At 33.0% G+C, this 12,575-nt stretch overlaps 2 protein-coding genes and 2 non-coding genes across 5 annotated transcripts; 1 reads left to right on the forward strand and 3 right to left on the reverse strand.

Moving 5' to 3' along the window:
- Positions 1-2,115: 2,115 nt before the first annotated feature.
- LOC145097918 (serine/threonine-protein kinase STY13-like) lies at positions 2,116-4,326 on the forward strand. Of its 2 annotated transcripts, XM_079035586.1 has the most exons (6): positions 2,121-2,798; positions 2,900-3,032; positions 3,120-3,318; positions 3,394-3,518; positions 3,620-3,778; positions 3,845-4,326. In XM_079035586.1, exons 1-6 carry the CDS (start codon positions 2,668-2,670, stop codon positions 4,154-4,156), a joined length of 1,059 nt encoding a protein of 352 aa, XP_078891712.1. In that variant the 5' UTR covers positions 2,121-2,667; the 3' UTR covers positions 4,157-4,326. The 2 variants fall into 2 exon arrangements, with proteins under 2 accessions (XP_078891711.1, XP_078891712.1); XM_079035585.1 differs by having other exon boundaries at positions 2,116-2,798; positions 2,900-3,318.
- A 415-nt stretch (positions 4,327-4,741) lies between these two features.
- TRNAD-GUC (transfer RNA aspartic acid (anticodon GUC)) lies at positions 4,742-4,813 on the reverse strand. The gene has a single exon. It is a non-coding gene; the product is annotated as a tRNA-Asp (tRNA).
- A 549-nt stretch (positions 4,814-5,362) lies between these two features.
- On the reverse strand, positions 5,363-5,434 carry TRNAD-GUC (transfer RNA aspartic acid (anticodon GUC)). Its single transcript has one exon. It is a non-coding gene; the product is annotated as a tRNA-Asp (tRNA).
- Positions 5,435-5,961: 527 nt separating this feature from the next.
- Positions 5,962-8,455, reverse strand: LOC145097919 (uncharacterized). Its single transcript, XM_079035587.1, has 3 exons — positions 7,985-8,455; positions 6,760-7,297; positions 5,962-6,690 (listed from the first exon to the last, which is right to left on the reverse strand). Exons 1-3 carry the CDS (start codon positions 8,045-8,047, stop codon positions 6,140-6,142), a joined length of 1,152 nt encoding a protein of 383 aa, XP_078891713.1. The 5' UTR covers positions 8,048-8,455; the 3' UTR covers positions 5,962-6,139.
- Positions 8,456-12,575: the final 4,120 nt, after the last annotated feature.

Genomic DNA, 12,575 nt, shown 5'->3' on the forward strand with positions numbered 1-12,575 from the left:
AACCCTAGCCTAAGGAGGGTTATAGTATAAGGCCAAAATCCAAGGATTATCTTAAACCGGGTAATTATCCACTTTTTTGTTTATCCTCGAAGGATAATTCTAGAATTCCGTAGGCATGAAGAAATCATCCAAACCTAATGGAAAAACCGTCCATAGCCTAAGGAGGGTTATAGATTGCCTCTTGCTCAACTATTGAATAATTACAATTCAGTCCATGCACTTTTCATTAATTTTTTAATCACAAAATTAATTTCAAATAATTTCTGATTAATTATTACTATTCAAATTAATATATTATTCTCATAATATATTAACAAATCATTTATTTCAATTTATCAATCAAATAATAAATTCAACCTCATTCTCCAAAATCATTTGTTCGGTTGCTAGTTTTGAGGGCAACCCAAAAGAACTGTGCTACTATCAATTTAAGTATATACCAATTATAGTTATGGGCTTAGACATATAATCAAACATAAACACCCTTAATTATCATCTTTTACATCTTAATCGACATTAAAGTAATCAATCCATGCATTCCAAGGGTTGGAATTGATGATTCCCTACATGAAAACCATTTGAAAAGCTTGATTTCATAGTTTCATTAAAAAAACATAAAAAAATAGATCTTAATATAAATAAATCATCAATACTCTACTATTTAAATTCATGAATTATGACTTCAATTCATGAAAATTCTCATACTGATCCTCATCCAATCATTGAAGTTTTCATCAAAACTCTCATGGATCTTCACCGAAAATCATAATTCTCGATTCCACATCAAATGATTAATTTACATAGAACTCTTATGGATTCATATTGAGGCTTGAATCCAAACTAGAGAATAACAATTTCAATCATTTAAACACTTAGTAGTTCCATAAATGAATCCAATTCTACAATTAATGGCTAGAGTACAACTCTACAATGCCAAGGTACAACATATAAATGAATCTAGTATTTGAATCACCCAATTTCACCATTAATTGGTGGATTTAAATATTTCAATGATGATTTAACAATCTCATGGTGTTTAATAGGGTAATCTAACACTCCACAACTTGTTGGAACTGCTACATTAAGAATTCCACTATTAATGGAGCTTGAAGCTCAAAACTCAATCCAATTCCCCATTAAACCAATTAGGGGTTGGTTTAATGAAGAAGGAGAGTCCAAATATTAAATTCTTGCTTGAATATATCAACAAATCTTCAATATAAACACCATCAACAGATTTAGGGTCAAAACTCAAACCCTATGTTTGAACTCATGGAGAAGATGAGTAAAAATGATACCTCCAATCACTTTGATGAAGCTTTAGATTGACAATTCCTTCAATTCTTCACAAAACTAGCTCTAAATCTCCATGAATCATTCAAAATCGCCATATGAGTGTTCTTCCCTCCTCTCAAACGTTTTATCATCTAATGGTAAGAGGCTCCCTCTATCTAGCTTCTAATTTTCAAGGTTTTGCATAATTACCCCTTCCTTTCTCATAATTGACACATTTTGACCAAAGATTTAAATGAACATCCATATTTTATACATTGATCACAAGAATGATTTTTCTTAGTCAAATGGTCATTGACTAGTCAACCCTTGATCTTAAGTTTTCTATTCGACTTCCACTCATTAGGTCCAAACACTTATTTTATTAAAGTAATATTATTTATTTTACAAAACTTCATTAAATAATGTTATAATACATTTATTATTTTATTTATTATTTATTTTTATCACCAAAGAAGGTGAAACTTTTAAGCCCCAAATTAGGATGTTACATGTGTTATTCACGTGGACAACTTAAACTTAACCGGGATTGTAAAGTTGTTAGTTTGAGAGACCAAAACGTTAAAATAAATAAAGAAAAAAAAAAAAGTTTACAATTTTCTCTACCATGCGATCATTTCTATAATTATTTTATTTTCTAATGTTTGATCGGATTTGATAATGGTCTGAATGAATATTTACCTATTTTTAAATATTCTGAGAGAAAATAAACATATTTATATATTTGAGACAAGTGACAAGCCTATAAGAATCTATAAATTGTCGTTTATATAAGATATAGTCGAATATTAAAATTTATTCTGTTTATCAAACTCAACCCATTCTTTCTTTCCATCTCTTTTCCCTTTTTCTCACCTAAATTTTATAATGAATTAAATAATACGACTCGCACAGTTTTTGTCAGAACGACTCGCAATTCCTCTCCCTTATCTTTGCCGATCAAGAACGCAACAACACAATCCCCACATAAAGCCCAAAAACTTTTACAATACTCTTCTCTTTTATCTCTACCCTATACTCTATAACCTCCAACATCTGCCTCTCTTTCAAGTCCAATTTACATTTGCCTGCGTTGATTCTTGAACTGAAGCTTTGTAATCGGTTTCTAAGTTCTGTTTGTATGATTTGTGGTGTAAATTGGAGTTTGAAGGCGTATAGTTTGATTTTATTTCCCAAATAAAGTTAACCCGATTAACTTTTCAATAATAAAGTGCGTTTCGACTTATTTCTGTTGCTGATCTTGTATGTATCTGTTTTATATGGTGGGTATATACCCTATGCCTTCAGAATGCGGTGTTGAAAATTTTGCCTGTAAGTGTTTGTGAAAGTCCTCAACGAGTGTTCGAAGATAAAAAAAAAAAAAAGTTGAAGAAAATGGGATCCGGGAATGGGTTTTACTCAACAGGGGAGTTTAATTTGGAAGCAAAGTGGTCGATTGATCCGAAGCTTCTTTTTGTTGGTCCAAAGATCGGAGAAGGTGCACATTCAAAAGTCTATGAGGGCAAGTAAGTCAACTTTGTTAACCAAAATGTCATGTTAATTCAGTAAAAAAAATAAAATAATTGTACTAATTAGGAAGATGGGATCTCATATCATTATTTTCCAGATATAAAAACCAGAATGTTGCGATTAAGATCATAAACAAAGGCGACACCCCAGAAGAAATTTCAAAGATCGAAGGTCGTTTTGCTCGAGAAATCGCCATGTTGTCTAAAGTCCAACACAAGAACTTAGTAAAGGTAATCTTGATCAAATATTATATCAGATCTTACAACAATTACATAAAATTCTGTATGAAAATGAATATGAATATGATCACACTACAGTTTATTGGAGCTTGTAAGAAACCAATCATGGTGATTGTAACCGAGCTTCTTACTGGTGGCACACTACGTAAATATTTATTAAATATGCGACCAAGGGGATTGTTGGATACACGTGTCGCTATTGGGTTTGCACTTGATATAGCTCGAGCAATGGAATGCTTACACTCACATGGAATCATTCATCGTGATTTAAAACCTGGTAAATTAAATTTCCCATTTCTCTTTATTACTAATATATGTTTTTTTTAATATTTCCTTTGTTAAATTGTTTCAGAAAACTTGTTGTTGACATCCGATCACAAATCTATAAAACTCGCTGATTTTGGTTTGGCAAGAGAAGAATCGTTAACAGAGATGATGACTGCAGAAACAGGAACTTATCGCTGGATGGCTCCAGAGGTATGTTATTGTTAATATACTCCTTTTGTAATGTTTTTTGTTATTCGGGGTTAAATTCGATATTTATGAAACATTGTTTTCTTATGTTTTTTTTTTTATAGCTTTATAGCACTGTAACATTAAGACATGGAGAAAAGAAACATTATAACCACAAGGTGGATGCATACAGCTTTGCAATTGTTTTGTGGGAGCTTATACACAATAAGTTGCCTTTTGAAGGCATGTCAAATCTTCAAGCCGCCTATGCAGCCGCCTTTAAGGTATCTGTCTGCTGTCTACTGTCTACTATTACTGGCTATACTGACAGTGTATTTAATGTTCTGCAGAATGTGAGGCCGAGTGCTGATGAACTGCCTGAGGATTTGGCTTTAATTGTGACATCTTGTTGGAAGGAAGATCCGAATGGTCGGCCAAATTTCAGTCAAATTATACAAATGCTTCACCATTACCTGTCAACCACCGCGGTGCCGCCGCCACCGGAAGCCACCGCGGTGCCGCCACGGATGTTCAACGTGTTTCTGCCGGATTCCCCTGGAACAAGCACGTTGATCTCGAAAGAAGATGAAATACCAACAACGCCCCTGCATGACACCCCGAAAGGTGGTCCGTTTTCGTGCTTTTATCGGTGTTGTCGGTGATATTGACAAAAGGGTAGTTTTGGAACATACTTATCAAGTAAAAATAGGACAAGTGTTGATGGAGAAGGTGTAAATTATGAAGTGAGTTTAGATGAGATGATAGTTGTGGTTGTAAAATATAAAAGCTATTTGTTTCAAGGGTAATAAAATTCCTTCTGTTGACATCAAAATCACAATCATAATATTTGGTAAACACTAACATTAATATTAATATGTCATGATACGAAAGATGTGTGAAACGTATTTAAGTTAAACCTTTTTAGGTGTTGTTATAAGAAAGACTTTTATGTCATGTACTTGGTCTCTAGAAGCGTATTTTATGTTCAACACTATATACTTGTAACAAGCCGTGATTTGACTTTGACTATGCAGAGGCGATATTCATACATAAAACCTTTAATGTTTTTAAGTTTTTTTTTATTATTATTTTTATTCTAGATGTTTCTTACTTTCTTTATTTTATCTAAACACGTTTCTATCATGAAGAGGTTTATTTTTTAAAAAAATAATAATAAAGTAATAAGTTTTAGGTGTCTATATCAAAAATAAAAAGAGAGTGAGTGCATTATAAAAAATTGGAAAAAACGCCGTTGCCGGGGATCGAACCCGGGTCACCCGCGTGACAGGCGGGAATACTTACCACTATACTACAACGACTTTTGATTCAACATTAATCATAAAATATAAAATACCTGATTTCACTACAGTATCTTAATGTCATCTTTTTTATTCTGATATAGAAGACACCGATTTTTTAATGTGATAATTTCAGTAATCGTTTAAATGTTGAAAACTAGTCCAACTTATCAAAATATCATCTGATTATTTGAATCCCAAACACGAGCATATAGAAGGTCTTTTGTTTTGGTATAGAGCTTGTTTAGGCTAACATGGTTACACTATATTCAATGCTATTGAAGATGTTAGAGATCATTATTGAGCTTGAATTTTAGAAGATCCAAGGTAAAAGGGGCTAGAAAGATTGAACACAGTAGATTCATTGGAATGATCATCTTCAGATTCAGACATGATTGAATTAATGAAGAAGAAAAGAATTTCCTGAAAATTGAAAAGGATCAAGTTAATACCATGTAAATGTTCAGATCTAAGAAGAATGGAGAGAATTGTAAGTTTTATTAATTTGTAAACTCTCAAAATGATGCAGTTACATACATATACTAAAAAATAAGATGCAGAAAGAAAAATCGCCGTTGCCGGGGATCGAACCCGGGTCACCCGCGTGACAGGCGGGAATACTTACCACTATACTACAACGACTTTATTGGTAATTTCTCCAACATTTATCAATATAAATCCTTCCTTGATATATATAACTTATTGTTCAGTTTTGCTTATTAGCACAATAAGTTATATAAATATAAATGTTCTTTACATTTAATACGAATGGAAGTTACTAATTAGCACCATTTAATATAAATGTTCTTTACAAATTTGTCTTAGTTTTTCCAAAAATATTAACATCTTCCCAAACATCGTTTATCCAAATGACTTCATTTTTGTAAAATAAACAACAAAGACAACTTCAACTAAATTCTATCATTTAAACATGATTTATTTTAAATAAAACTTGATAGAAAAACACAGTCAAAATGTAACTGAAATCTGTCGTTGCTATGAGACAAACATATCGCTTTCAGAAAAAATGAGATGGAACCCACAATAAAAAGTATGATATCAAAAAAAAAAGAATTACCATAACAACCTTGTCCTTTAACCAACAATTTGGTTATCTATAATAAAAATGTAAGGACAGAAAAGACAATGCAAAGAAGTGAGAGTAGTACTAAAAACCTGACCATAAAAGCATATTTCAAAAATTCAAGTTGGAAGGCATATTTGTTGCATAATACACAAAGAAACAAAAAAAAAAGCAGCATCAACATCATCTATGCATTTCCTACTTGTACGTTACATATCAAAATACCCACTTCCCCCCTGCATTGCCTACTTGTACCTTACAACCTACCCAGCTTCACGAACACAATTCCCAGGTAAAAGATATTTAAACTCATCACCATTTTTCAACAAATATTCCGGAAGATGAACTGCAGAATACGAATGAGGAATGGGTCCCATTTTCCCAATTATGTCCTTAAAAGTGTACTCCTCAGGAAGCATATCGTACAAGTCATCCCCATTACAAATCACTGTCTGAATCCTTTTGGGATCAAGATGATGTCGAAACCTTATTCTGTCTGAATGGCTATAAGCTTTCATCTTGAACACAAAATCACTTATTTTTCTAAAACAAAAACTGCAATGCCATCCAGACTCTGCAAATAAATAATCCGTTTGTCTGTAGTGGGCATACCTGGTTTTCCCTTTTTTATATTTATGGACTGAAGCCCTCCAGCTTTTATGATCGATATTGAACTCAAAAGAGTATAAAAAGTTTCTTAAATTTAAATGCATGATGTCGGGGGACCCGTCACACCATCTTAACAAATCGATTGTGTGTGCACTCGGGATCTCATCCACATCTGACATTATCAACAAATCATCATCTTCAATACCTGCAAAAGGGTAAAATTGTCATAAACAAATTACAACAATATGGTGTTTTGTAAAAAAGTAAACCCTACCTGCAATTCTCAAAAGCCGGTCAACTGCAACTCTCTGATACGCCTCTTCATAAAACGGATTAATCCCTTTTCTTGATCCACCCGGGATTGTGGCATAAGTCAAACGGGGTTTTACAAAGTCAAACTTTTCTTGATTTATTGCGAAAAAATGGGGTTTTGGGATCGATGTGAAAGTTGAATTGGATTCTAAGAGAACGAATTGGGTTATGTAAGGGTAAAGTTCTTTCCATCTGATCATGAGCATGTCGATTTCATTGTTGAACAGGACTGCATCGTATACTCTTCGAGGGTATTCTCGTAATTTCCACCCATGGAGTCTGCAGAGGGTTGTCATTGAGACGTTTTGGTGATAGTAATGGGGGATTTGAATGAAGGGTTTAGGGGGGGATTGCCATAGTGGCCGAAGAAAGTATGTTACTTTTTGTCCATGAAAATAAATACCCACAAACCCAGTTGGGATTAATAAAAATAATATTATAAAACTTCGCAAATCAAGACTCTGCATCATGCATTTGATTCTTGACATTCTGCTTACCTCCTGCAAACCATAAAATGGTCAAAAATTGAGCATTTTGATACATAAAAAGGTCAACATTTGATGACAGAAAACCTAAAAACTGGAATGATTTTTGCAAAGACTTTCAAGATTTGAAGGAGCATGTAAGAAGTTACAATAATAGTGTAGATTATTGAGATAAATGAAAAATTAGTAGCTTTAATCATCTTATTATCTGATTCTTAAACTGACTATTGTCATGATTATCAGTTTGAAAAGTACATTCAAACAGGCAAACACCAATTGTGCAGTGTGCGTAAGTTTTTAAACCCTAATAAAATAAGCATTAACACTTGCAATCACCACCAAAATGCAACCATCTCCAACTTTTAATATAGTATAAATCCATCTAGTTTCTTGATAATTATGGTGATAATATAGAATAAGCACAATCGAGCAATACCCACAAAGATTCAAGCACAATTATCGAATACAGTGAACCCAATAGTTCTAGGGTTCATCTAACATCAATGGATTTTTTCCTAAACAATTTTGAAGAGCAAATTTATATTCCATTCCCATCAAATCATCGAAATTCCCAAAATCAAACAGTACATATTCATCACAATCCCCGAAAAAACGAAACCCCAGAAGGATTAGTCTTCAGAATCATAACTGTCTGTGAAAAAACTAAGAGCCCTAAAAGGATACAGTTATAGACAAACATACCTGACCACAAACATCATCGCAGATATCATCTCGCTTCTTGTAAGTTGAATAAACATCAGGCATTATTAGGGCTAAAATAACGATTGAAGAACAATCGAACCTTATTTGAAATTGTAATGCAGATTGGAAGCCCCCGATATCCAGAGGGCTAATTGTCTTCCTCTAAATCTAGCAGAAACCCTGATTAAACCCTTTTGTTTATGACCGAACATACGAAATTCATAGATGAAAAACCCAACAAAAAACGTCGGATTACATAAAACAATAGAAATCACTTGTAGAATCACTTTAGCCCTGAAAATTATAGCCGTTTAGTAGTATCAATGGCTTACTGTCTGAATTAGATAAATGGGTGTATAGATACAGATTCTGTCTCTATATATACATGCAGAGTCCTACACTCTCTTTCTCTCTTCGTAAAATTTGAGAGAAATCGAAAAGCCCTTCTGAAGTAAACCATAACCCTTCAAATTTTCCATCTCCTTTTATCATAAAAAAAATTAAAAATAAATAAATAAATAAATAAGTTTTAATTATAGATATTCAAGAATCTAAAAGAGGAGGTTTTTCTTCCCAGAAGAAAAGCCACGTGTTAGCCTTTGTGGAACATATTAGCAATCCATAGAATGCACCCAAAATATCATATTTTTTTAAGGTTAAATATATCTAATTGGGGTTTAAAAGGTTTTTGTCCTTTTGGGTGTGTGGCAAAGTTTGATTAGTAATTTAGTATTACTTTGATTTTTATACTACATAGGTAAAAATAAATAGGCAAAATTGTTGTAATAAAAAATAAATACAAATTTATTATCTAATTATTTTTAGTTATTATATTTTAACGTCTTAATATTATATAATCACTTCCAAATCACAAATTATTTCGTGGTAAGCGGTAAGAATATCTGACAATGTGTTATACAAGGGTTGCAACCGACAATGATGACTAGGAAAGACGATGTCAAACGGGAACGGGCATCACGTCGGCAAGGGTGATACCATTGTTTAAGATTCTGTTATAAGTAGAACCACTCCACGATCTCTTTCTTCGCTTTCTCTTTTGACCGTTGAACGGTTTGATTTTATTTTATCTTTTTGGATGATAATTTGTACACTACAGTTTTTTGTCATACATAATAATTTATGTTTAGAAGGTTGTATTGTAAAACTATATAAAACATAAGTTATTGTGTATGACTAACAAAATATATGCAAAACCACTCTTTTATTCGTTTTTACCTTCTATAAATATCTATTAACTTTAACTGTAAGAATTCAAAATTTAGAGAGATTTAAAAAGGGTAATTTGACCGTTAAGAAGAATTTCATAAGCGTATGAAGTTTTGACTTCATGAAAATGACCAAGATAAGTTTAAGTCACTTGTATAAGATTATATAAGTAAGTCCAAGAGAAGAAATGCAAGAGAAATGCATTTAGGTCAAAAGGGTAAAATGGGAATTTTTATGTTTTTTTGGCCAAGTTTGTGACTTAATGGATTAAGACCCATAAGTATTAATCCCAAAATGACTTAATTGAGTTGTAGAACTCATCCCCACCTTCGTGTGGATATAAGATTTGTGAAAAACGAAGATAAGATAAAGAAGATATACATCTTTGAAGACGCATTAGAAAATGGGACAAAATTTGTATTTTAAGCTTTTTGCATAGCTTAATGGATTAAGTTTTGTAATAATTAAGCCAAAAGTAACTAGATTGAATTGTAGGGCTTGTTAATACATTCGCATGGATATAAAGATCACGAAAATGGGTTTGAAACGAAGAAGTTATGCACGTTTAAAGATTGGAAGAAAATGTCCCAAAGTTGGAATCTGCTAAATATTGCCACCACCGCATTGCAAGAAGGTTGCCATGGCACAGTGACGGTGCCAAAACATATATTTAATTTGTTAAACCTGTATTATCGAACTATTTCACCAAACTCGATTGGGAACTAATGAGGGGTGATTTTAGAGCTGAAAGAATGCCAAAAAGAAGCTAGAGATAGAGTCTAACAAGGATTTTCATCCTCTCTCCGTTAAGGTAAGATTTCTCCATTTGGGTGAAATTGTTATTTTGCTATGATTGATTGAATTGATTAACATATATCTTTGTTATGATGTAGATGAGAGTGTTTAGAAGCTTTAATAAAGATCGTGAAGTGATTTTTATGGTGAAATCAACCCAATGAGAGTTAGGGGTTGAAACCCTAACTATCGGGCTTATGATTGATGCATTAAAGGCTAGATTATAATGAATTAGGTAGTATTGGATGCTTATTTCATTATTTGGAGTAGATTAAGAGATATAAATTAAGAAGACGGAATATGGATCCATTAAGTGTGCATTTTAACAAAGAGGGTCATTAAGCTCTTAATAGGATAATACAAGTTTTAAGTAACTTGATATGTTGTGTGAATAGGCTTTGAGTAAAGAGGATGGATCACGAATGCATTAGTGGAAGAATGTAGCCAAGAGTACTTAGTCTTCACTAACTAACAAGGTGAGTTATATCTCTCACGCTCTCATTAGATATTGACTATATGTTTATAATCTTTTTATTTAATATTTTATATATATATATATATATATATATATATATATATATATATGCATGTATGTTGGATCTTGAGGCACGAAGTGAATGATCTCAAGTTATTAGATGAAGATAACTTAAGAATATATGTTTAAAAGAATGTATCGGAGCATGTATGTATATGTGGAGTATGTATGAGGTATACATTTAGAAATATGTATCAAATCATGTACATATACCTAGAGTTGTAAGGTTAGATGCAAAAGGTATTTGTTAAATACCTAAGAGAAGATGGAATATGATTATACATAGTATAATCATAAGTAAGAGTATGTAAGTATGTACATATGACAGTGGTAGTGTGTAGAATACCTATGTGCATGAGATGGAGATAAAGATTAAGTACTTAATGAGTTAAGTACTAGATGAGTAGTAGATAATTTATTGTTGAGATAAAGAGATATGTTATCCATGGGACAAGTGCCATGTGATGAGTCACATGAATGATTAATATAATTGTATAAAGATGATTCCTTCGGGAATGAGATTATGTTCCCTACGCAGAAAGAGATGATGATTCCTTTGGGAATATAGATAAATGATTCATGCGGGAATAGGATTATGTGTGGTTATATAACATCGAGAAAGGTTCCATGAGTGGAACAAGATAATGAGTTATTGAAAAAAAATTAGATGTAATTCGTGGAGGATTAAGAGTAAGAAATCCATGAGTAATTCAAGAGAAGAAGAATGATTAAGGATCCACAATGGATCATAAGGGGGGGGGGGGATAAGTCTGGATGAGTGTATTTGGTATGATGTGGCTAATGGAAGGCCAGAACGTGGCCATTCGATGAGGAGGTTTTTGTACCGTTGACTTGTTGACTTGGGTTGATTTTTGGGCAAGATTGTTGGTTCTAGTTTTTAGAATAAGGTTGGACCTTGAATGTTTTGATAGGGGCGTTATAACATTTGTTGTGGGGCATTGGGTTGTGGTTTAGCTAATTTCAGGAGTTAGGTGAGTCTTCTCACTGTACTCGTGGGTCGAAGGCATCAATATCGACCTACTGGATTGTGTTATGTAAGATGCTAGTTGTCTTCGTGATACTTGCATGGAAGACCGTGAGGGTAGCCCGTGACATTTGTATGAAAGACCATGAGGGTAGCCCATTGCACTTGTGAGTAAGACCTTGGGGTAGCCAAGGCACTATAAGGGAAGATCATGGGGGCATCCCATGACAATGGTATGAAAGACCATGGGGATAGCTTATGGCACTTGTATGCAAGACCATGGGGGTAGCCCATGGAAATGTATGTATAGTATGTGATATTTTGGGGAACTCACTATGTTTTGTGCTTACGGTTTGTGGTTTAGTAATTTTTCAGGTACTTCCATTCTCAGAAGGAAAGGCTCGGTGTGATCGCACTGCAATCCCCATAGTTTATTTTGCATTGGCTATTTGTGATTTTACTATGATGTTTGGAGAATACTATTACTCTTATTATCTTTTAGAACAAAAGAATAAATAGTTTGATTGATTAAAAATGAAAATTTTACTTGGTATTTTTGGGACGTTACATCACCCCTCCTATTCTCCTTCTCTTCTTCTTCCGAGCTTCTTCCTCCCATTTTCTGATGTGGCGTTCAACAGATGCTGCCATGACTCCGCCCAGCTTAACGCCTAGCCCAATCGGCAATGTCAACGATGACATATGGTCGATGGAGTGACACACAAAAAATGTATATATGGTGATTACTGATTAAAGTGTCACATTTTTTAGTATGTCATTTGTTTGAGTTTTTCAATATCTATTTTGTTTGTTTTTTCCATTGTCATGGTTTTCTTAGTTGTATGATACTTGTTTTAGATGTAATGCTTTCATATTCAAGCTAATTCTTATTCCTTTAATGTTTTTTTTTGGCTTTTGGCATACTAATTTATATGATATTTTTATAAATGTTAATCTAAACTTGTATGATAAAACTAGTTGATAGTTTGAAGATATAGTTTCAATTCGTATGGAAATATGGGTAAAAATATTTTTTAGCTTTTGAAAAA

The sequence above is a fragment of the Lactuca serriola genome, chromosome 4 (assembly GCF_051521515.1).
Source record: "Lactuca serriola cultivar US96UC23 chromosome 4, Lser_US96UC23_V15, whole genome shotgun sequence".
NCBI classification, from domain to species: Eukaryota; Viridiplantae; Streptophyta; class Magnoliopsida; order Asterales; family Asteraceae; genus Lactuca; species Lactuca serriola.